The 26,656-nt window shown below is 35.3% G+C and overlaps 2 protein-coding genes across 3 annotated transcripts; both read right to left on the minus strand.

The window, feature by feature from the left end:
• Positions 1 to 15,557: 15,557 nt before the first annotated feature.
• LOC5573360 lies at positions 15,558 to 26,370 on the minus strand. 2 transcript variants are annotated; one of them, XM_001660788.2, is made up of 4 exons: positions 26,232 to 26,370; positions 16,253 to 16,481; positions 16,050 to 16,208; positions 15,575 to 15,980 (listed from the first exon to the last, which is right to left on the minus strand). In XM_001660788.2, exons 1-2 carry the CDS (start codon positions 26,267 to 26,269, stop codon positions 16,328 to 16,330), a joined length of 192 nt encoding a protein of 63 aa, XP_001660838.1. In that variant the 5' UTR covers positions 26,270 to 26,370; the 3' UTR covers positions 15,575 to 15,980; positions 16,050 to 16,208; positions 16,253 to 16,327. The 2 variants fall into 2 exon arrangements, with proteins under 2 accessions (XP_021706074.1, XP_001660838.1); XM_021850382.1 differs by having other exon boundaries at positions 15,558 to 15,980; positions 16,050 to 16,481.
• Positions 15,575 to 26,370, minus strand: LOC5573361 (mitochondrial import inner membrane translocase subunit Tim10). The gene is made up of 4 exons (XM_001660787.2): positions 26,232 to 26,370; positions 16,253 to 16,481; positions 16,050 to 16,208; positions 15,575 to 15,980 (listed from the first exon to the last, which is right to left on the minus strand). The coding sequence occupies exons 3-4, from the start codon at positions 16,198 to 16,200 to the stop codon at positions 15,853 to 15,855; spliced, it is 279 nt and encodes a 92-aa protein (XP_001660837.1). The 5' UTR covers positions 16,201 to 16,208; positions 16,253 to 16,481; positions 26,232 to 26,370; the 3' UTR covers positions 15,575 to 15,852.
• Positions 26,371 to 26,656: the final 286 nt, after the last annotated feature.

A 26,656-nucleotide genomic window follows, 5' to 3' on the forward strand; every position in this document is an offset into this window, starting at 1 on the left:
TGACTAGCCGTCTGCTAACTTTGTTCTAAACTACTACTCGACTATCAAAATTCAAATGGGTAGAAGTTCAGTTTCGCCACTTGAAGGGAAAATAACTAACGAAATGTCATATTTTAACTAAAAGTTTAACGAATCGGTGAAACGGTTCACAACCCTAGACATAAATCCACTTGAGATTTGGTTTGGAACTAGTCAAAACTGAGTTGAACCGCGTTCACGTGGTGCTTTGCAGTACTCTATCGACGGATTACATTGATATACATATTTAATTATGTATATTATCCAGCAATGAGTACTCCTAGTTGAAAAAATAAGTCGATTAATTCGATTAATCGAAAAATACTGGACGATTAATCGCTAAAGATAATCGTTATTCTTGGACTGTAATCGATTATCAACTAATCGATTAATTAAGATTTTGCGACAACCCTAAGTGTAGGTACTGCCAGTATAGTGCAGCGCAAACTGTTGCTTTCCCTCCGTCGGCAGCAAAACAGCCCAACGGGATGAATGGCTCGCTCGTAGCAAACAAACTTCTCCCAGGTGAAAATCGCCAAAATATCACTGGGAAACCGGAAAACTTTCACTGATGTGCACTTCCCGGGACGCGAAAACAAATCTCCACCTCGTCGCCACTGTAATATAACGTGGGAGATTGGGTTCTAAACACTAATCAATTACTTATGACCGAGACTGTGATACGGTATTGGAAACGTAGTCAAACGCGCGTCTGTTCGGGTGTGCAGTCAGTAGATAAACTGTTTCTTTTATTGATACGAATCCACTGCTGTACCAGACAGCCAGTGGTGTAGCTAGGGTGGATGCTACATACGACAAATTTGGTGCCAAATCAAATACTTCAAAGATCAAATACTATTGATTTTGTTTGAGCTTCTTCGGCAAGACAGATCTTGGGTGACAGATGAACGTATTTATGGATTTCAGAAAATACTCTCGCCGAATTAAACAGCCCAAATCGTGGTCGTTTTATGACCTTTTTTATTTGAACGAAGCTTTGCCACAGCTCCACCCTAGGTCATGTTTTTCAGATCCTATACATGGTCTGTCTCTTTCAAATAATGAACCTATGGTTTAAACCAACTTACTTCCCAGTTGAGGCTATGTAATAGCATGTATGGAGCTTGGATCTGTTCATGAACGACATAGACATTGTCGAAGATCAAAATTTATACATTTAATACAGTCACAATCTGCAGATAATTCATAATATACAAGGAATATAAGTTTGAATTTCCTATTCTTTCGTGAGATCCACGACATACACATGATATTATAAACCGTGGTAAGATTCATGAGGTTTACGGGAGTTTGTCAAACATACAACGGCCGAGCCGGGTTTGGTTGTATTAACTCCTTGTACAAAACGCAGTTCTCTCAATAATACAGTGACTCAATCTCATTTTCGTACGGTGCACTGTTTTCATATCAAGTTGGTATAAATCTATTAAATGGTGCATGGACTTCGATATACTTTATCAATAATGTAGGTTGTAGATGTCATCTATTGTTTGGCAATGACAAACTGTATTCATTTGCTTAAATCTTTGGAATAATGGAAAAGCATTGAGATTGTGTCTATAATTGACCCAATTCCATATTCGTACACCTAACAAAAAAGAAATATACAGCATTCAAAACTAATTTTTAATGGACTAGATGATTACTTAAGCTCTTCGTTGTGTTGTTCAGATGCAGTAGAATACATTTGGAAAATTTAAAAGCGGACATATTTGAAACTTTAGTAAATTTTAGAAAAATACCAGTTTTCCCATGTTTTTTGCTAAAATATTCGGTAAGTCGAACAATAAATTGCATTTTTTTCTACATCACTTCCTTAAGAATGATAACTGCGAATATTGCACAAGTTTCAAGAAAATATAATCAGTTTTAGAGTAGCTAGGAGTGGTTATCGACAACTTATACTTTTGAATCTTAGGTAGTATAACATTTATAACTAATCCAAAACCAAAAATTTTAGTAAATTTCTTTATGTTTGGCTCCTAAATGTATATATATAATTCATAGTTAATGTTTTTTTTTTGTGTGGTATTCAGTTGGAGCTGCCTGACAGCTTAACTTGTCAAGGCTGAACCCTCGGTCTGGCTTTTGCCAAGTTTCCCCTCTACCAGGACCAATACTCAGACGGACTAGGCAATGGCGCACAGTGCTTCGAACGTATGGCACTTGGGGACAAAAGTCAAAACTGGATGTATTATTTGGTTTTGTCCTACGATGTTGAGGAGAAACTCGTTATACATAAAAAACACATCATTATTGGCATGAATGACACATATCACACCAGTAATGGCATAAGTGGCTTATACGTCAAGTTTTACATCTGACGCCATTGAACAGTTCTCGCTTTGGAATAAATTTTCAAAATAACAATGCACGAAAAAGTACTTGAGTCGTTTGCATAAACGATGTATGTGGTACGCGTAACCGTAAAAATGTCTCAATAACCAACTTTTTATGGAAAAAAATTGAGGTATGGATTATTTCAACAAATAAAGGAAACTTTATAAAATAAAATTATGTTAATCTTCTGTTTTTTAACAATATAATCGATTTACTAGCTAATAATCATACGAGAATACATCAATTGAATCATTATCTTCTTTTTCTACAAAGAAAGGGTTTCTATTTGATGATTATTAGAAACAATTTTTCTCTTTCCGGAAATTGATGGATTCGTGCAGAGGAGCATATAATGCATCAAGTCCTTGTTACTGTTTATTCTTAATGACTTTCTGGTATGTTTCAACCGATTTACCCTGGACAGGCTATGGATTACTTCCATCGCATCTTCGGATAAATTACCGATAAGAATTTCTAAAGCTTCCATTATGTTTACACTGTGCATCAGAAGTTTGTGCACAGTTACATGCATAAAATACCTACCATACTCCTTCAGGTAGAGCTGTCATGTTTGACCTAGAAAATTTCGGAATTTGGGAAAATCGATTGTTCTCCCTGAAGATATCACTCGAAGAATTGTTCTAAAGTTTTCAATAAGATCCAAATGAGAATAAATTATATGTTGCAAACTTTTCCATCTCCTACCGATAAGCGGAATTGCAGTTGAAGCTTCTAATGAGATATCCTTCATTATATTGGCTGCAGTACAATTCATGAGCTGTTGTAGATTGACCGTAGCAAATGTTTCTGATGCAGAAACTCTTGCCTTAGTGCGTAAAGGCTAGGAAGCAAGTTCGGAGGCGTCTGATTGCGCGGAAGCTGAACTGGCTTTGCTAACCAGTCGGAGTTTTGCTTCACAAACATTTTGTATGATCCTCCACATTAAGCCCATGTTTGGTTCATTTTGCAACCATAAAATTTGCAAAATGTCTATAGCTCGTTTTCAAATATCTGGAAGAAAGAATCAGTGCCTTAACAACTGTACATAAAATTCAAAACATGATTTTTTTCGATTAGGTGGATCGGCAGAATATAACTGCTCTTAACAATCTCTATTGATGATTGAGGCAGCATAACCTAAAAATCATAAAATGACATACAATCGGCAAACATATGCAGCTGGAATCACTTCCAGAATTAAAAATTTCTTCAAATTTTATTTTAAAGCGGATTTCAGAGAGGTACTTTGAGGTACTTTTTTGTATAGGCCAGAAGAAGATTAAAATTATTATTATTATTATTATTTGTCTTTATTAAAGAGGCTTTCAACCTGGCGGCCGGTTCACCTCAAAGGATTAAAATTATAATTTTCTTCTGTATTAAAAAGCTTATAGCTTAGAAGCATCTTTTTCTACAACTGTTGAAATATATCACAGGAAATAAAATTGGTACGACTTCTACTTATTTGTTTCAACATGGTCCATAACGATTTTTACTTTGAAAATATAATTAGGATGAGAATGAAGTGAATTTAAGAAAGATTGGGTTGACACGAAAATAATAAATAATATATAATGATGAAACAACTTATCAACACGTGGTGTTTTGGTTTGGTTTGATAAGCGCACGAACTTTCTAGTATTTGTACTACACTCTCAAAACATATGTTGACATCATGGCCTACTTATTTCGGTCGAATTTGAAAGTTGATTTTTTGACTTTTGTCCAAGGGACGAAGCACTGTGTGGCGCCCACATGAACACTTTTTTTTTTTTAAATTTCTTTATTAGTATCATTCCAAACATTACATTCATTTCTTATATCTAGGTGTTCTGTGTTATTTGACAACACTATCATCCTAATTTGGTAAAACAAATTTAAGATTTTATTAACATTTTGTTAACAACATATTACATTTCATTTGCCGTAGCAGTTCAGTTTTTTTTTACAGGTGAGTTGATTTCACCTGCTTTTAAGAGAAAAAAAAATGTTTTTAATATACTTAACCTAACTTAACCTAAACATATAACGCATTAATCGTGGCAATAGAAGATTGTAACGATTTTTGCCTGAAATTATTAATGATTGTATTTGACATTTGTTCCAATGTTTCAACATTGGATATTCTATGTAACTCATTGGTACTATACCAGGGAGGAAGCCTCAGAATCATTTTCAAAATTTTATTTTGAATTCTCTGCAGAGCTTTCTTCCTGGTATTACAACAGCTAGTCCATATTGGTACAGCATACAACATGGCTGGCCTGAAAATTTGTTTGAATATCAACAGCTTGTTCTTAAGACAAAGTTTTGATTTTCTATTAATAAGGGGATAGAGACATTTTACATATTTATTACATTTGGCTTGAATGCCCTCAATGTGATTTTTGAAAGTTAAATTCTTATCTAGCATGAGCCCTAGATACTTAACTTCATCTGACCAATTTATTGGAACCCCTCTCATCGTGACAACATGTCTACTTGAAGGTTTTAAATAAAGAGCTTTTGGTTTATGTGGGAATATTATTAGTTGAGTTTTGGAAGCATTAGGAGAAATCTTCCATTTTTGCAAGTATGAAGAAAAAATATCCAAACTTTTTTGCAATCGACTACAGATGACACGCAGGCTTCGTCCTTTGGCGGAGAGGCCTGTGTCATCCGCAAACAAAGATTTTTGACATCCCTGAGGTAGCTCAGGTAAGTCAGATGTGAAAATATTGTATAATATTGGTCCCAAAATGCTGCCTTGAGGAACACCAGCTCTTACAGGAAGTCTTTCAGATCTGGAGTTCTGATAATTAACCTGAAGTGTACGATTTGACAGATAACTTTGAATTATTCTAACAATGTATGTTGGAAAATTAAAGTTTTTCAATTTTACAATCAAACCTTCATGCCAAACACTGTCGAATGCTTTTTCTATGTCTAGAAGAGCAAGACCAGTAGAATAGCCTTCAGATTTGTTGGAACGGATCAACTTTGTTACACGTAAAAGTTGATGAGTGGTCGAATGTCCATGGCGGAATCCGAACTGTTCATTGGCAAAAATTGAATTTTCGTTGATGTGGGCCATCATTCTGTTCAAAATAACCTTTTCAAAAAGTTTACTGATGGAGGAAAGCAAACTGATTGGACGATAGCTAGAAGCTTCTGCAGGATTTTTGTCTGGTTTTAAAATTGGAACAACCTTAGCATTTTTCCATTTGTCAGGAAAATATGCTAATTGAAAACATTTGTTAAATATATCAACTAAAAATGATAAGCTACTTTCTGGAAGTTTCTTGATGAGGATGTAGAAAATTCCATCATCGCCAGGAGCTTTCATGTTTTTGAATTTTTTAATAATAGTTCTCACTTCTTCCAAATCAGTCTCCCAGGCATTTTCGAAAACGTTCTCTTGATTGAGAATATTTTCGAACTCCTGAGCAACTTCATTTTCAATTGGACTAGTAAGTCCTAAATTAAAATTGTGCGCACTTTCAAACTGCATAGCAAGTTTTTGAGCTTTTTCGCAATTAGTTAGTAATAATTTGTTTTCCTCTTTCAATGCCGGTATTGGCTTCTGAGGTTTTTTCAAGATTTTCGATAATTTCCAAAAGGGCTTAGACCCAGGGTCCAATTGAGAAATTTTATTTTCAAAATTTTTGTTTCTTAATTGAGCAAAACGTTTCTTGATTTCTTTCTGCAAATCCTGCCATATAATTTTCATAGCAGGATCGCGAGTGCGTTGAAATTGCCTTCTCCTCACGTTTTTAAGACGGATCAAGAGTTTAAGATCATCGTCTATAATCACGGATTCAAATTTTACTTCACATTTTGGAATTGCAATGCTCCGGGCTTCAACAATGGAATTTGTTAAAGTTTCAAGAGCATTGTCAATATCAAGTTTAGTTTCTAAAGAAATGTTAACATCAAGATTGGAGTCAACATACGTTTTATATATATTCCAGTCGGCTCGTAAATAATTGAAAGTGGAGCTGATAGGATTGAGAATCGCTTCTTGGGATATTTGAAATGTAACAGGGACATGATCAGAATCAAAATCAGCATGAGTAACTAATTGGCTACAAAGATGACTAGAGTCGGTTAAGACCAAATCAATCGTAGATGGATTTCTAGAAGAGGAAAAACATGTGGGGTAATCAGGGTATTGAATTGAGAAATATCCTGAAGAGCACTCATCAAATAAAATTCTGCCGTTGGAATTATTTTGAGAATTATTCCATGACCGATGTTTGGCATTAAAGTCACCAATGACAAAAAATTTTGACTTATGGCGAGTCAATTTTCGCAAGTCAGTTTGGAGCAAATTAACTTGCTGCCCAGAGCATTGAAAAGGCAAATAGGCAGCTATGAAAGTATATTTACCAAACTGTGTTTCAACAGAAACACCTAAAGTTTCAAAAACTTTAGTTTCAAATGATGAAAACAGTTGATGTTTTATACGCCTATGAATGATGATTGCAACTCCCCCACATGCCCCATCAAGTCGATCATTACGATAAACAAAAAAGTTAGGATCTCTTTTGAGTTTAGATCCAGGTTTTAAATACGTTTCGGTAATAACTGCTATATGCACGTTATTAACCGTAAGAAAATTAAACAGCTCGTCCTCTTTACCATTCAGAGAACGAGCATTCCAATTTAAAATATTTAAATTATTATTTGGATCCATTAGAAAAACGTAATCCAATAACAATTTGATTTGTGAATTTTACACCTACTTGGACTGCTTCAGTCATAGTGGTGGCTTTGAACATTGCATCAATCATTAGATTCAATTGTTCAGTTAGAAAATTAAAATCAGAGGCAGACATGTCATGTGATTTCCCATTGGAATTTTCGGTAGACGAAGAAGCGGAGTTACCTGTGGCGGTAGGGTTTTTTCCATTTGATTTGAAACTAGTAGAATGGGTACCCATGGATCGAACAGGGGAGGAGTTCGAATTTCCTGCTACGATATCGGCAAATGATTTACCGTGGGTAGATACATTCGAAATAGAAAGATTCGAACGGCTACCCGACGGAATAAAATTAGTTTGTGACTGAGCATGATTATGATCTTCCTGATGGGTATGATTCATGATCAAGCGATCGTTAACTGAAAAATGAGCATTGTTCGATACTCTACCAGGCAAATTCCGGAAACGACCGTTATCGTAACGGATATTATCTTTCATCTGCCTGGCACGAGCCTCAATGACCTTTTTGCGTGAAGGACAATTCCAAAAATTGGACTTATGGTTAGCCCCGCAATTACAACATATGAATTTGGTGGTATCTTCCTTCACTGGACAGACGTCTTTGGCGTGAGAAGAACCTCCGCAAATCATGCATTTAGCATCCATGCGACAATTTTTTGTACCATGACCCCACTTCTGGCACCGACGGCACTGAGTGGGGTTCTGGTAATTTCCTCCAGGTTTCTGGAAATGTTCCCATGTCACACGGACATCAAACAAAAGTTTTGCTTTTTCTAAAGCTTTAATATTATTTAGTTCTTTTTTGTTAAAGTGAACTAAATAAAATTCTTGAGAAAGCCCTTTCCGAACAATGCCAGATTGGGTTCTCTTTTTCATAATGATTACTTGGACTGGGGAAAATCCAAGTAAATCATTTATTCCATTTTTGATCTCTTCAGGTGATTTATAGTCACTTGAGAGACCTTTCAAGACAACTTTGAACAAACGTTCAGTTTTGTCGTCATAAGTAAAAAATTTGTGCTTCTTCTCTTCAAGATGTTTGAGAAGAAGCTCACGATCTTTAAGAGTTTCCGGCAAAACGCGACAGTCTCCTTTCTTTGCGATTTGGAAGGAAACCTTGATTCCCCTAATGGAGTTCAAGATCTCCTGCCTAAATCCCCCAAATTCGGAACAACTGACCACGATAGGCGGCACTCTTTGCTTCCTCACTTGAATCAAAGAGCCTGGGCTAGAGGCTGCTTCGATTTGGTGTTCGGAAAATTTGTCTAGAGCATCGAACTGATTGCTCATTTCGATACAATTATTCATTTCACCCTTGGAAGAAACTTCGCATTCCGGGGAAGCGTCCTTTCTTCCATTCTTGCCACGTGTAGTGACAGTTTTAAAACCCACTTTTTTGGAAGGAAGTAGTGAATTCAGAGATTCACCCTTCCTTTTGTTTGTTGTTGATACCATGTTTAATTAATAAACGAAAGAAGACGTGACCTTCGAAAGGTTTTTTCCCAAGACGGTGTCCAAGAAGGATTACCACCGCTAGCTTTCGCCAACGGGTCCAACGAAAAATCGAAGGCACGGGTCCAAACAAGGATCGTAAAGGGATCAATAGTAGAAAAAATAGTACTGAAAAGTACTGTTTTAGTAGCACTGAAAAGTACCGTTTTTAATTTTAGCACTGAAAAGTACTGTTTTTGTAGCACTGAAAAGTACTGTTTTATTGCTTTAGGTAGTTTTTAAGAAAACTTCCAAGAGCAGAGAGAATTCGTGTACGCACAGCACGAAGGTACGATGCGCACTGCCCACATGAACACTGTTTTTTTTTTATTCGTATTGTGACGTGGTAGTTTTTGAAAAGTACCCATATTCCCTTGCTTCTGAGAAAAGGAAGCATTGTGAAAATCAGCAGCTCCATCAGAATTTGTTTGAAATAGTAGTGTCATTACTAATACTGTCTAGTCGAAATGGTTTTGAATAATTTGTCATTCAAGTGCTATTCTGATTACTCCTGTCTTTTACGTAAGATGAGAGTCTTAAATGTCAATTGTCGTCAAATTTTAACAAAATTAGTAGTTTTAGTTAATTTAACTTGTTGTTGTTTAAAGTATTTATTGGTCATTACGTTCATATATCCTTAAAGAAAAAAGTCGCTTTCTTTGCCTGGTCAACAATTTTTCGAAACTAGCAAGTGTACCGTAATGATCGATCTCAGCGTCTTACTTTTCATAGTCATTTTTATAGTGAATAATGAAGAGTAAAGTTACCTTAGGCTTCTATTACAGTCTCCTACAAGATTCACTTTTCGGTGGCAAATGCAATGCTTCACAACGCCTACTTTCTACTTGTAAATTTTGCGAAAATGAAGCTGGAATTAGATTATTTATACCGCTGTTACACAAGAGGTATTTCTTATTATGGCAATGTAAAAACCATATTAAAATAAGATCTTCGCCACTTATTTCTACTCAGTTAATCTACTAGTCATTTTCCTAAGAGTTCCTAAGTATTCCCTACGTCGTATATGATAACGATGTATCTAGCTAGCTAATAGTAAGAGTGGCTACGGATCATTCTGGTTAGCAAAAGGCAAACTGAACGTCACCAATAGTATTAATGTCCACTTCGAATAGATTAATTATTTGAAATGGGCATCAATTCTATCAATGACGCAGAATGTCCGTTGGATCACATCCGAGATATTATTGCATCTATGCCATATGAATTATGACGCGGCTTTAAGCAAAAAGTGCCAAAATGTGATACCACCACTACAGGTTACGCCTTTGGTTTCCATCATATGGGCTAATGGATTATGCCCTCCCATCGCGGCAAGGTCGCATAACCAAGGGGAGGGATAATCCATAGTTAATGTTCCTATCAAAACATTTACATTTCATTACATTACATCATTTTTAATTTACATTTTACTACCAAACATGATTATAGAGATTTAAAGAATAAATATTATTGCCATAACCGCAACACAAACGTTTTTTAAAATGATGAAAACAACAGGATATATTCTATTAAATAGTATATCAATGCTCTCTGCTCATTCAAGTTATTTTGTATTTTTCTTATAAAATCAATAAATTGCAAAATAGGGTGCTATTATGAATATAATTTGAATATTATTTCAAAGATAATTGAATATTACGATGACATCAATTATGTGGAGGTATGTATAGCGAGGTTTAGGGTACTTTATTGTAAAACGAAGTTCGTAGTTCAAATTATTTTTACAGACAAATTCAAAACTAACATTTACCTGTTGTTTAGAATGAAAATTTGGTTTACATTGATTAAAAATATCATTTTAGAAGAGTTTTGAACTTATGGCACAACAATTTTCTGAACTCAAAAGGGATAAAAACTGTTTATGATTTCTGTAAACTATATATATTCCAACTAAATGTCTATCAGAGCTTACGAGTATAATCTATAGATTGGATCCAATGACAAAAATAAACGTTATTGTTCGAATTATAGGATTTAATAGCAAAAATCATTGGAAAACTGGCATTTCTCATAACTTTACCTAAATTTCATATATGACCACTAATAAATTGTCCAAATGTATTTCACTACATCTGAACATCATATGAAAGCATTTCAGTAATCAAATAGAGCTTCTAAATTTAGTTTTGAACGTTGTGCGTATGAATTTTGGTAGGTGTACGAATATGGAATTGGGTGAATTTTAGACATCAATTCAATACTTTTCTATTAATTCAAAGATGAATGTAAATGGAAACATTTTGTGATTGGTAAACAATAAATAACACCTGTTACCTTCAATGTGGATAAACTATTTGTAGCTCAAAACTTCATTTAATAGTTTTTTACTAACTTGATGTGGAAACAGTATCCTGTACGAAAATGAAATTGGGCCACTGTATGTACCCCTTCATGTCAATAAATCAACCGTGCCTAGACTAAACGCCATTCTCGTATCGATACCTAAAATTTGAAAAAAAAATAGATTAGTAAAAAACGAAGCGGCTTTACAAAAAATACTCAGGTGCAAAACAGATCCAGTGAAAATTATTGACATTTCAATCAACAATCGAAAAGCATGGCTTACTAAGACTTAATTATAAACTTGGTAAGTAAGTAATGTCAAAGTCAAATCACCCCCCACAGTTTTATAGCTAGCGTAAAAAGCTGGATAGCACGAACGCGAACGCGAACCTTCCGTCCTATCTTCAAGTGCTCCCCACAAGCACAACATTTCATTCTGGCACTTTAGAACGTCCATGTTCTAACTTGTTCACACAAAAAATCTGCCTCTATTCTGCCGAGTTGGCAGAACGCGCCCGTACCCCATTCTGACCCAAAGGACAGGGTTCAACTAATACCATGGTACCTAAACTACAAATACAAAAGTTACTTCTATGTTATTTCCACTACTACGCTCACGATAATTATGTTATGATCGTTAGAATAAAAACGATAGAGGTTACTACTACATAAAATAAATACTACCCAAAGAACGCTAATGTCGCCAGTGTTGGTGTGAATGCAAAGTAGTGCAAAACTGTTTAGAGAATTAAATAAGTTATTAATTACTGCATTCTGTTCAAAAATATTATATAATTTTATAAAAGAAAGTAAAAAAATGAAACATTTCAGTAACAACAGCGTCAACCTAATATAAAAGTCTATTTTCAATGTGTGAGACGCAAAGACTACCCACACCCACTATTGCGCCTCGTGGACTATTGAACACGACTTGTGTATATTGAACTAACACTACTATTAGAAATAGTGCTACTGATGAAGGTGATCGTTGGTTTCCCAGTCCTGTTAGTGATTTGAGTGTTAGTAGAGACTAGTAGTAGGCCCTGCCGCGTAGTTATCTGGTGTTAGATCATGCGACAGTAACTAAACTCTTGCTGAAGGTGTAATAAATCAAGTGTAAAATATATTTAAGCATTGAAACACCTGTCATTATATAACTTAAACTACTAGATTAACTTACATTTTATAAGTTATAATTACGATCAATTTTAGCGATCAATATATAAACATAAGAGTAATTTCACAATATCAACAATATGTAATGCCAACTTGATGAATCACCGTCAATCCCATCACTCAAGGGCAGGGTGTTATGAGTAGTTAAGCCTTATTTTTCGACAAAAATGTAGAAACATTGCGCATATCTTACAGAAGAGCAAGTCTGGTTCAAACGGTAACCAATCGAGCGACAGCCAGACGGTTAATCCTCTGGGTGTCGCAGGATTCACCGAAGTTAGAACCGCTATGCTGATGCTGTGTACGACAAGCGAATTTTTTTTCACTGTTGCTGTACAAAATAAAAGAACGTAGAGTGCGTCGTGGAAGTCCAAGCAATCGTGTTTTTGAATTTTTTTTGTCGTGGCGTCGTGTCTGATTCATGTTCGAGTGCGAGAATATTTACGTGTTCAGTCGAGGATGAATTACCAACTGGTGAGCTCGTTTCATGCTTATAATTAACGCATTTGTTTATCGTTGCAACGTAACATTAGTGTTATGTTCATACAAACTATGGCCGGTTCGTCATTGCAAGTGTTTGCATTAACCCTCATTTTTGTTTTAAATAATTTCATTATACATACATAGCTTTTTTTTTTATTACTAAAAATAACCTTTTTTTTATTTTTCGGTATTTTGAATGTCGACGTATTTTTTCCAAACTTCTACACGGAAGAAAATTCCGTGGTTAAAATTACTATTTTAGCTGATTACGCCCATTCTTGAAACTACCATGGAATTTCAGACCAATTTACTATGTTTACGGTACATCCCATCACTGGTACGTTTGACAGAAATAATTTACAACTGATTTCGACTACAGAATTGGTAAAATCAAGCGCATTTCTGGTCTGCTTAAAATTGCAGGTGCGCGCGCTTAAATTAACCCCCTAAAATGGTAGTTATTACCGCACCATTTTTTTTTGCGTGTACTGATGTATTTTCATCGCCAACCTGCCCCCCCCTGTTTCTACGCCAATGGCCCTATCTTACATAATTGGGGTCGTACTGGCGTTAGTTCGAATGTGCTCGATGCTCTCGTAGTATACTCGTAGTTCCATACCTTGTCCGTTTATGTCGCGACCAGTATGCCTTTATCAGGATCTTACTGCCATCAATCCTGATATGCCGGTTGACACTCTTATGTCCTATCCACTTTATGAAGTGAACAGTCCTTAATTGTGGATACTGGGCGGAATCAATAAATTTTGTATTCGACCAACAATCATAGTTAAAGAATTTCGCAATGTTTTTTCAATTGTTGATGACTTAATTTGAGTAGAATTGTTCGCATAATACAAAATTTTAAAACATGATGATTTTCTTGCAAAATTCTTATTTGTTGGAATTTTGTCAAAATCTCTGAAATTATTTATAATAGAAGAATAAAAATTCAAGAAATAAGTCGGAGATTCCTTTTAGATCTCTGCTGAAGATTATAAAGATTCTTGCGCTATTGATTCAACAGGGGCCTCATAAAATTCGTACCGTCAAACGGGGTGACTTGCAACACTTTTCAACTTCAATCAACTAAAACCTTGATCTAAACGTAATCTAAAAATCTAAATTCCTTGTAGAGCTTTGAATGGCCGGCTCGCCTACAGAATGAGATGATGAAAAATTGAATCGAATAATTTTGTCATATCAAAAGTCATCAAAAAGGTGAAATTTTTTAAATGTCCTTGTGCGGGGTGACTTGCAACACTCACTGCTAATTTAGTTTTTTCCAACAAAATGTTAAGGGGGGTCTGTAGCCTTGAGGTTACGCTTTCGCTTCATAAGCGGAAGGTCATGGGTTCGATTCCCAGCCCCTCCACAAAAAACCCGTCCAGCCACCAGAAGACGCCTCACGGAGGACCGTGCTTTGGGGAGCACGTCCATCCTCCGTCAGTATCAGATGGTGACTGAGACAAACTGACCCTCTTCGCAGGCAGCTAGCCTCACTAACAGCTGAGCTCTCTTCCTACCTGCTCGGTGTGAGAGTAAAAGAGTAGGAGAGAGTGAAACTAGATGTAAATATAGATAAGTTGAAAATAGATCTGTATCGGTAAAAAAGCTACAAGATCGACTGAGTCCGGCACAGTAGTGGCCACGAGCACAGAGTGCCTTAAAAAAAAAAAAAAAAAAAACACTTTATAAAAAAAAAAAAAAACAAAATGTTGATATTTTTTATTAGTCACACTTGTTAATTATTGTTATTCATGTATTTAAAGCATTCGAACCAGTACAAGAACATTTAGAATACATTTTTGTAAGAAAATAATTGAGCTATTTTTGTATGGGAAAAAGAGGCGTTAAATCATCAAGGTCCAATATCTTAACTGAACAATATTTTTAACGAGTGTTTGTAGTTGATTGATGAATTATTACTCTTTTGATTATAAAGTAGACCTATCACAAAAGTTTTTAACTTTTATAAAACTCTAAATTGCTTAGAAATAAAGTGTTGCAAGTCACCCCGCATGGGTACATGTGTATAAAAATTATTTTTATTAAAAAGTTATTGCTACAATTTCGTAAAATAAAGTTCGTCATATAATCACTTATTAGTTATAGAAACAACATCTAGAGTATTACTTTTGTACATTTAATCTATCTCATGTTTTCAGGTCACGATTTCGAACCTCCATCATGTATCAGTTTTCTAGACATTTAAAAGAATTATGTTTATTGTATGAACATATTTATAATAACAGTTTTAATCGTGGCCCCTACTTGAATTGTGAGTCACACGTATTGAAGCACCGTTTTAAAACGAATTTTCTATTGAAAATTGTGTTTTATAGTGAAATTTAGTTGTAAATTACAATGTGTTGCAAGTCACCCCGCCGTTGCAAGTCACCCCGTTTGACGGTACCGTTTTAAATTCGTTCAAATCTAGCCTAAAATCATATCTAAAATATTCCCAGAATTTTTACCGCGAATTCTCCTACAATCCCAACAACACAATTTCATGCAATTCACCAGAAATTTAATCACAATATTCACAAAAAAAATAGGAATGTCTTTATTTCTTGACACTTGTGCTTATTCTGCGCGGCGTGTGAGTCGAGACGAGTCGCTCTCACCTCGAGTGACGTAAGACGATTATTGTTAATCAAATGGAAGCGACTCGACAATTCTAGACAAACATTTGAAACACGCACATCGACATTGGTAAACAGTGGATTTGCAAGACGCCGTTGAGCCCCATTCAACTCGATCACGCTCACCAATATAGGTACTTACCAGTATCATGAAAAGATAACATTGATCTTCCTGATAGGTGTGTTAGTTTGCGTTGGTGGGCTAAAAAAGGCTCAACAATAACGTTTCTGAAAAAAAAAAAATGCTGAAGACCTCCTGGGCCCTTTTCTAATGTTTGTCCAGAATTGTCACCTCATACGACTCGTCTCAGGTTCTTTCTCAGTAGGGACCTAACGCCAGAAGGAAGAATATAAAACTATTTCACAAAATAAATTCACATTTTTCGAACACCATTATTCTGGTTGAACATTCCTTTATTGCTTCGCATTCAATAGAACATTCGCTTCTAGGCGTATTTCATACATAATAAAACTTATGAAACGCTCCGAGGCCATTCCACGACTACGAGCACTGGAGGTTTTATTTTACAATCACAACGAAAGTGGTTTTAACTGCATTCTTGGCGCAATCATAAATGAACAAGGAGAGTTAAATAAAAAAGAATCAAAACTAACAAACTATAGCCAATCTACTATTGAGCTAAGGATTAATATATTGAACCAGCAACAGCTCTTTATACACCCATCTTCTTCTTGAGGTCATCGTCCTGGGCGGACATCGCCGTAAGCTTCTTGCCTATCCGTTCGTGAATCTCCAGATACTTGGCCACGCAGCGGTCCAGGCAAACGGATTCGCCTTTTCCTGCAATAAAAAAGATAAAGTGTCTATTGTTATTGAACGAATTCCATGGAACGGTCAAAGCAATATTACCGAGTTCTGCATCGCTGTACTTGGGTGGGATGCACTTTTTGTGGCACGCCTGGGTCATCCGACTGTACAGGTCGGACATCATCTCGATTTCCATCTCCTGCATAAGCTGCAGCTTTGCCTGCTGGGCGGCATCCATCTGGGGCATGCTCATTTTGATCGCTGGGGGGATGTTTCTGATTTACTGAATCCGAGGTAGTAAGCACCTTTTGTTTGTTCCTTTTTCCAATCTATTATTTTATATTATTCCAATAGTTTATTATCTTCGATTTTCCAGTAGCCTAGGACTGATAGCGACGGGCGTTTTCTGCTAGATATTCTCCTTCGTTTGATTTTCTCATCCGTTCACGAATTTTCATATTTTCATAGCGGTTCTTGTCGACGGTACGCTTTGAATAGACGAAGCCAGAGATTCCTGCGACGGTGATAAAGCCCCTGTTTTGGAAAAAAGATCAATAATTTTAATTGTTGCTGTTAACTTGTTGCTTTTTGAGAAATTCGAGAGAATCTTTTTAGGCTCTTGAAGTCATTCTAGAAATTCTTTAAGGACTCTTCATTTTATAAAGTACACCTTGTTCATTTTTTTTTTTAATTACTGAGATCGTAATCGATTTTCTGTGCATCGTTCAACTACTTTCTATGAGGTTACGAAAATATAAGGTCTAACAAAATGCGTCTGGTGTAAGAACGAGATTTTTTTTCCAAAAGCTCATAAGAAAAGCTGTTCTTCAAAGTTAAACATTATTTGTGCATAACAACTTGTAAGGAACCGCGGGGCAAGTGGGTAAATGGGGTAAGTGAAAATAATTGGTATATTTAACTGAATATGTGAATTAACGTTTTGAACTCATGCGTAAACCTTTGAGTTCATTGAGAACATTACGATAGTTAAGAGATTTCTGAGATTTTTCAGCCATTATTGCTTAATAAAACGAAATATTGTTAATTTGTCAACTATCACTCCGTAACTAGTTGACGGCGTGCAATATTATTTTAATATTTTCAGCGGAAAAAAGTTGCGGAAAATAATTTTCTGTACCACTTCTAAGTTGTCCTCTCTGACAGTTTTAAACTGCAATAAAAGAAGTTTTAGAATTAATTCGACATATACCTAAAAAGAACTAAATTGAAACACCTTCAATTTTCTAATCACGTGGGGCAAGTGATAAGTTTCTCATTAGTGTTTTAATTCATGTTTTCTCTTTAGATAGCTATAGGTGTTCAAGGTTCGCAATTATCATAGAACAGAACGTGCTGATAAATCAAGTGCTAAAAAAATATACTCAAAGCGTTAAAAGCTATTGTTATGGCCAAATCATGGAACTTCTCTGAAAAAAAGGTTGCCAAATATTACGAAATTAATATGTTTACTTCGGACAGCCGAAGGAAGCCGTTGATCGAAAAGTTCCAATATAAGAGAACGCACGGAAATCTCGTGGAATGTATATGTAAAGCTAGTTCAAAATATAAAAATAGGGTATATGTGTATCCACATAAAAAAGTTTCTAAATACTTTATGAAAAATTCCATTTGATTCCTCATGAAGAATTATCCGACGTCATATCCAATTTTCTTAAAAACAAAAAAAAAACGAGCAATGGAAATTCTACAGAGCAGAAATGCAATGTAAGTACTAACATTGGAAATGTTGCAGTTATAATGTTGTCGAATCATTTCAACAAACATAACTGAACAGAAGAAAATTTAAGTAACAAGAATAAAATTTTCTTTATTTACATGTTACTTATGTTATTGTTCATTAGAACGCCTTAACAAATGTTAAAGGTAATAGGAATCGTGAATGTAACTGTTAGTTTTTGAATTTATTGTTCAAAAGGATAAACTTTTCATTTGCACCACCTGTGAAAAGTAAAGAGACGTTTTTAAAAACTTTTTCTTTAATTTTACATAAAAATCAATTTCAGCATACTGCTTATATTTGGTGGTAGTCAAGCTAAAAAATATACACAACCTCATTTGTTTTAATTTAAAGTCTCCCAACATACAAAAATTGACCCGACATACAAAAATTGAGGTCAACCATCTAAATTAACAGTTGCAGTTACAAAAGTTTTTTTCTGAGTTTAGTAACATGTCGTCACGTAATTTCCGTTGTGAGAATATCACCAAAAACTTCTCACATGCATTAAAGCTGAATTGTCCTACTTTGCAACATTAAGATTTGGTTATCGTGGAAATCCAAAGAGCCAATTTGGTATGATTTCAGTGTAGGCCAATCCAGCAATAAAGCATGTAACAATAGGGTGGGGCTTATTTCCAAAAATCTTTCGTAGTCAGGATTTACAAAGTGGAAAATGATCATCGGTCCCAAAATAAAATCCTGTGAAAATATGAGAATTTTTGGTGAAGGTTTAGAGGTGGCGCAAAGGGCGTATGTGCAGTTTTCCCATTTTAGTGAACTTTGAAAAATTTTGGTATGTTTTTCAGCTTGTTTTGGTGATTTTAGGGCCCCTTAGGGCAAAAAATCACCTCAAAATTGCGATATCTCCACTCCTTTAGATGATATTTGACGAAATATATATTATGAATGCGATTTTTGGCCCTTGAATGGGTTACGCTGACTGATTACTATGAACCCGAATAAGCATATGAATAGCTGGGGAGAATTCCTATGCTAGTAGAATGGAACAAAGAGCAAAGAAGAATGAGAGAAAGAACAAAGAACACAGAAGAATGTAAGGTGGGGTGGGTTAAACAGGTGGGAGGGTGAAACTAGTGATGTCTTGAGCGTAACTGAGGAATCTAGAAAACGATGAATATATTTATTGACTACATTTTTTTTTTTTCAATTTTTATTAACGAGATTTTTAGCTCTCGGGACCAACGGGTTTACTTCCCTTCCGAAGGATGTCGCCACTGAAATTTTTAGTGACTATCTCGGGGATGGGATTCGATCCCAGATCGTCAGCGTGAGAGGTGTGTGTTCTAACCACTACACCAGGTCCGACCCCTTGACTTCTATTTAATATTACCTACTTCAGAAATATTTCGAGCAATTTTTCTTCAAGTAGGGGAAGAGCACCAATTTTTTAACCATCTCTAGTTTTCGACCCATGTAAACGATTTCATTGAAACTTATTGGAACTTTATTGGACTTTATGGAAAAATTGCAATAACGGCTAAAATGTCCTTAATTCCATGCGAAGTTTCATCATTATTCTCCTGGTAGATATAGATAAATGCACGTCACTTTACTGCTTTAGTTCAATAATCGTTTGGTTGTTTTTTTTTTCTGAATGATGATAGCATTTTATCGAAAGGGACCGTTGCAAATTTACATCCTGGAAATTCAGCCTCACGCAGTATCTATTAAATTCATAACTACCGTGAGGGCCCCTAACTCTGCGCAGCTCCTAACTCTGCGCACTTTTACCAAAATCCACCAAAATCTGGTAAAATACTTAAATTTTTGTTTACATTTTTTTTTCATATATTGCTACAATAGTAATAAAAAAGTACGCGAAGAACTTTCTTGACACATTTACGTTTATTACTTTAATAAAAAATAAAATAGCTTTAAAAATATTGAAAAACGTCCAAATTGACTGCCCGTTAGCAAAAATGCTAAGGGAGTACCTCATCACTTAAGTCATTTGAAGCAAATTAAACATAATATATTTCAGATTTTTAGTACGTAGGCACTAGTTTATTTATCGAGCAATCATCACTGGTAAAGTGCAACTTTTTTTTATTCATTTTCTTATTCTTCTTAAGTGCGCATAGTAAGGAACCATTTTTCAACTATGTTCCTTACTATGCGCAGCAGTTATAAAACGTTATTTTCAACAAACAATCAACCCTCCAGAGGTCGATATTGAAGGGAACCATCGACTTATCGACACCATCGTGATATGGAATAGAAATGCTTTGGAAAATGGTTTGAGGGGACCATTATAGTAAGGGAAGATTAAAAAATGACGTCCATCATATTTTAAGGATTTCTACATTCCGTCCGCTCAATCCCTGTCGCGATTTTTTTACAGTACCTAATGCATGCATTGTCACATTTTCATAGACTCTTCCTCCCCTCAATTTTGGACGTAATTTTTGAATGCTCCCTAACCATGCAATAAAATTTTTAATTATTTAATAATTTAGATTTTTTGTATAGTTCCATGAGTCAATATCGAGTAATGGAACATCGAGGTTTAATCGTATTTGCTATATAGAAACGCCCATAAAGTACTGTTATTGATCTGCAATAGGAATCGTTCATTAATCGAACCCGAACCGAACTAAAGAAAATTTGGTTTTTATATTTTCTAGTGAGAATACATAAACAGTCCAAGCTAATTTTCCTTTACACGCCTACGAAACGAAGACGTAGTTTGTACCCTTTTTGTATGTTGGTTTAGATTTTAGAAAACTAAGTTAATTACATGTTTTGAAAATCATATACACCCCCATTCTTATTTATTATTTTGAGATTGCACTTAATGGCATTCATTAACAGTAATTATCATGAATTCAATTATAGATAAAATTCAGTTAATGTTAGAAACATTCCACGCTCCACTAGGGACGTAATGCCGAATATAGTAAGAAAATGAAGATTAATTCAGAGTTCAACTGCTAGTAATGCTTTTAGGAAAATACTTTAACTATTATAAAGAATTTATCGAGTGCGCAGAGTTAGGAACCTAAATGCGCAGAATAAGGAGCATTGCAAAAATGAGTGCGCAGAGTTAGGAACACGGACACCCTTAAGAAAAAATAAAAATTTGCAATAAAAATCATTACTTAGTGAAGCTTTTATATTTTTTCTTATACATAAGATCAATAAGTATTTGCTCCCAAAATTTCAGACTATTGTGTTTAGTTTTCAATTAATTACAGCTGTTTGAAATTTGAAAAGCCTTAACTGCGCAGAGTATGGGGCCTTCACGGTAATTTATATAATTATTTATATATACATAGGACATCCTGTGAAAATTCCTTCATGTAGCTCTGTCCTAAAAATATGTTTCAGAACTGTGACGACTTAATTTCGGTTTTATTTGAGAGGTTTTCAAACTGAAGTGCTTCATCTCTTGCACCCTATAGAAGCTCGTACACTAATTTGAATTTTGACTACCGATTTTTTTTACCTTCTGCTGTTGTTTATACACATCGATTTCAAATACAGATGTAGAACGATGTATTGAACTTCATCTGCATTTTCGTTTGTCCGAAGTTATGTTGAAGGTGTTATGGCGGAAGTGAAGTATTGGAACCCCAAACGCAATTAATTGCTGAAATGGCATCATAATCCAGAAATTCCTGTGGAAATTCTAAAAAGAAGTGTTATTGCTGGAAAGCAAAAATCGTTTATGGATTTACCTAATAAGGATATATCGTGTGGGATCAAAATCCGAACACCTAAGAAATGAATCTAAACCCTTCCACTTCATATAAAACTCCTTCTATTTGTATGAAGTGTACGGATTTTGAGCCTGTGTGGATTTGGGTCCCTCTGTAATTTCTTTCAGATTATAAAAGCAATTGCTGGAGTTATATCAAACGGACATTCTAAAATATTAAATGAGTGTTAAACTTGCATATAATCACATCTCATACATCCAACCGAGATATTTTCACGACTCCATAGTTGATTCTAATATAATATCATCAGTTACACCCTCCCCCCTGTTTAACCCACCCCATCTTACATTCTTCTGTGTTCTTTCTCTCATTCTTTTTTGCTCTTTGTTCCATTCTACAAGCATAGTAATCCTCCCCAGCTATTCTTATTCGGGTTCATAGTAATCAGTCATTGTAACCTATTCAAGGGCCAAAAATCGCATGCATAATATATATTTCGTCAAATATAATCTAAAGGAGTGGAGATATCGCAATTTTGAGGTGATTTTTTGCCCTAAGGGGCCCTAAAATCACCAAAACAAGCTGAAAAGCATACCAAAATTTTTCAGAGTTCACTAAAATGGGAAAACTGCATATACGCCCTTTGCGCCACCTCCAAACCTTCACCAAAAATTCTCATATTTTCACAGGATGTTATTTTGGGACAGATGATCATTTTCCACTTTGTAAATCCTGACTACGAAAGATTTTTGGAAATAAGCCCCACCCTAATGTAACAATCACTAACATTTCTTCTCTCTTTATCTTTGTTTTCATATCAAACCCGCTATTACTACGAGGAACAATTTATCGGAGAGGAAGAACTAAGGGAGCGTACTGGCTGAGAAAAGATAAGTCAAGCGTGTGCTAGAATAAGGGCAAAAGTCGCATGATCGATTTCTCTTCATCGATCCTCTCTTCTGTGAATAAAGGTGATAATATGAAAGTTTGTCAGCATTTTTTCACCTCAGGACGCAAGATTGCATCGCAGCCAAGCGATATAAAGTGAAAAAATGCTAACAAACTTTCATCTTGTCACCTTTATTCACAGAAGAGATGATGGATGAAGAGAAATCGATCATCTCTTCTGTGAATAAAGGTGACAAGAGAAATCGATCATGCGACTTACGCCCTTATTCCAGCACACGCTTGAAGTATTATGTTTAAGATTAAGATGAATTAAGATGTTGCGTTGCCTACTTTCCAAACTGCGAGACCCCCAGTGTATTATGGACGGTGTAAGTTTCCAAACTTATGCTAGAGACTTGGCCCCATGACCCCCTTAAACATCAATAAGATAAAAAAAGAATTATTTTTAAATTTCATCGAGGACTTTTTTGACCAATTTTGTGAAAAATAGCATTGGATATCATGATTATTAATTTCATTTATGAGACTTTCAGCCCACGGACTGGATCATTCATGATCGAAATCTTCGATAAATCTCAAATGATTCCTTAGGAGGCATTTCCAATGAACCTCTAATGATACAATGTATAAATTCCAAGAGAAATTCCTCAGGAAAATTTTCCGTACGGGAATTTCTTGTTGAAATTTGAATGAAATTTTATACAAACATTTTGTAGGAATTTCCTGAAGAAGCCCTGTACGAAAATATAGGAGGAAATGCCCGAAAATCCGTGGATAAATTCCTAGAGGACTAAGGATTTTCTTGAGGAATTGCTGGATGATTTTTTAAGGAATATTTGTAGGTTGTAATTTTTGAAGCTCTGTATCTTAAGAAAAATTGATTTGGTTTGACCTGGTTGATTTCGTGGAGCGAATTCGTAAAAGAAGCATTATGATTCCGAATTCCGAAATTCTATTCAATCAATTCCGAAAAATATCTTCATGCAATAACTGGCGTAATGTGACGAGATATTGCCACAGAGTATTCACTAGTCTTGTCTGGTTTCATTTTTCCCTAAAGTTCCACCCCAGGGTAAACCGAATCATAGTTTCCCTAACATCACTAAAATTTTCACAGTTGCTTGTGGGAGTTCAAATGAACAAATTGGAAAGGTCTATCTGAAGATTTTTACGAGTTGAGTTATTTTTTCTTATAAAATGGGCCTTCTTACTACGTAAGTATTAAATCAGTCCAATAATTTGATTGATGTTCAACATGTAGGTGGACAAAATTTAACACAATCGCATTGTTGCTAATGTTTGTAACTTACATTTCAAGGAAGTCTTCAAAGACTTTTCCAGGCATTTGTTCAGGGAAAATGTCATGGAATTTGTCTAGAAAATATTAGATTTAAAAAAAAACCTGTGAGATATTTCTACAAAGAAAATCTTAGAGAAACCTCTAATGAAACTCGAATAAGTTCTAAATTCACCCTCGATGAATTATAATTTATGAAAGAGCTTATGGAATCTTGTGAAGGTTTTAGTAAATTTGTTAGATACATTACTAAGATAATTGGAAACAGAAATCAATCACATCTCGCACATTTTTCAGTAGGAAATCATGGAAGAACATCGGACGAAATCCCTAAGTAATTCATGTAGGAATGACAGGACTGGGAAAATTGCTGTAGTGTAACATGTGTGCAACCTTGGATAGACTTTTGCAGATTCCATAGGGTTTTTTTTTATGAGAAATTCATTTAGAAATTTTTGAATGAAATGCTGGAAAATACCTAGCAAAAATTCTAGAGGCATTAATGATGAATCACAGGTCGAATTTATTGAGGAATTCTTGGAAAAGTTTCTCATAGATTTTCTCAAGGACTTCTCTGAGCAAATTCTTGAGGGTAACCATGAAAGGCGTAGGAATTTTTGTAGGGTTTCTTGGAAAAATCTTTATATTCTTTTTAGTAGTGTTTGATTCTTTGGTCGCGTTACTTGCTCATACGGGGGCGAGAGATGAACACTTGTTCGGCGTACTACGTACTATCCGGTTAAGCGTGATATATTATTCTCGGCGTTCTGAAATTTGTGAATGCACCCTAAGCTAATCCCAATCCCCATTCATTAAACCTCTGTGCAACTTCGATTGCTCTGGTCAATCACGGAGTTGCAACCACGAATTGTACGGTCATCTATGCTCATGCTGAAGCCAAAATCTTTTAGTTTTTTCTTAAACTCTGAAATAAATCTTTGAGAATTTTCTCGACAATTCGGCTAAAGTATCAGTAGTGGAACAGAATCTGAAAGAAATCCTAGGATAGTCTGGAAAAAAAAACAAATTAAAGGGAAATTACTGGAGCTAGTAGCACAAGTGTGTTCGAGGATTTTCTGGAGCAAATTCTAGAGAAATTACTCTAAGGAGCCTTTGAAAATTCGCTGGTAAAATTTCTGGGAGAGACATTTCTAGAAGAATTCATTGGGTGCCTTGAAAATAGGAACTTTAGAGACCTTATGCTTGTAAAAAGAGACCGAACGAAAATCAAAAAGAGACCATGAACTTTACTTGGTTCAAAATTACAAGGATTAGTGTATGCATTTTTTCAAGATTTTTGTCAAGAGATTTCATTAGAATCTAATTCAGGTATTTTCCCAAAACAATATATCTATTGATTCTTGAACGGCCTTCTTAAGGAATTCCTCCTGAATTTAGTCCAAAATACTTTCAAGAACGCAACTTTATTTTTTTCAAGGATATCCCCAGAAATTACTCCACAATAAATTTCTTCAGGAATTGATTCAAATACTCTATCACAAATACTTTGATAAAATCCTGGAGTTCATCCAGTGGTCATTCAAACGATTTTGCTAGGATTAAGTCCAAGATTCCCGTTTATTTCCATGAGTTTTCATTAAATTTCTCCAAAGATGCTTCCTCTGAATTCTTAGTATTTCCTCCAGAATTGTCGTTCAGTTTTCCTGAGATTTCAATCAATAATCTCTACCTTCAGAAGTTTCTCCAGAAAGTACAGTAGAAATTCTTTGAAAATTTCTCAAGAAAGTGCTCGAAGAATTTATCCAGATTTTTTTCCAGGTATGTCTCCTGAAAAATCTGGAAATTATCGCTAAAACAAATCCTGTAGAAATCTCTAATGGAACTTATGTAGAAGTTCCTGATGAACTCTTTTGAGAATTTCTGAAAACTCCTTAACTTCAGAAGAAGTTTTGGAGGTTGTTTTAGATGAACTGATAAGATAATTATTAAAAAATAATCAATTGAATTGATGTAGTATTTGCTGGAGTGAAACCTCGACTAAAATTTTGAAGAACCCATGGAATTCAAGTATAATTGCTCAAGAATTGTTTGGTAGAACTGGAGATATTTCTAGAGAGATTAATTTCTGGAGGAGTAATCACTGGAACTCCTTCAGGAATTTATAAGTATTCCAGAAAAAAAACCCAACGAATTTCTTCAAGTATTTGGGTTACCTATTATAAGTGTCTCTTTAAATGAAATCTTTGGAGAAATCACTAAGGTAAATTCCTGTTCATCGAGAAATCTGAGAAGACAAAATCAGAAAAATAGCGGCGTAATAGTCTCTGAAGGTTGTATAATTTTGCCTCAGAATTCATTGCTAGCAGAATATGGGAAAATAGACCTTTTATCAAAAATAGTCTTTTTAGAGACTTACGTTATAATAGAGACCTGCTACCAGCCCTGGTTCTTAGATTCTCAAGCTAAGGTTTTCAATTTGATCATAATAAAAGCTTGAAAATGTGGATTATATACAGAGTTTAACTATGCTGTAAATCATGTTTAAAATTTATTTGGAAAGGACCTGTCCCAGGTTTGAGAGAGGCCAGTCCCCTCCCTTATTTACGCCCATGGGCCCATATTGAATATGACTCGGTATAACCTTGTAAGCGCCGTTTTGCTTTGAGCAATCACAATGGAAACCCGAAATCACTTACCAGCCAATTCCGATTTTCGCTAGATGGTTCAATCGCATAATTTATTACGAAACCAGATAGAATAAAACTGAAGGAATCACGTTTTTCCAGAAAAATGTAGTCCACCAACAGGAACAAAACAACACTTCGAGCTGCTGGTTCTTACGAAACAATCATCCGTTCTGCACTGCGGGATGGATGTTTGAAGTTTCTGCAGCGAGGCTTGTGCGTTACGAAGAAGCTGTCAAAGTGACGTACAACTCGGAGGGTTCGGATTGTTTAACCGCACATAACGTATCCCGAATGATCGGAGAACATTGTGCATCCTATTATACTGCTTCGCGTTGAAAAATGGGTTAGGCCCCAAGCACAATGTGAACGGCAACGCGGTACAACGGCAAAACGGCATGCCCATCTTGATCTACACTGTACTTATCAATCCAGTG

The sequence above is a fragment of the Aedes aegypti genome, chromosome 3 (genome assembly GCF_002204515.2).
Source record: "Aedes aegypti strain LVP_AGWG chromosome 3, AaegL5.0 Primary Assembly, whole genome shotgun sequence".
In the NCBI taxonomy this organism is placed as follows: domain Eukaryota; kingdom Metazoa; phylum Arthropoda; class Insecta; order Diptera; family Culicidae; genus Aedes; species Aedes aegypti.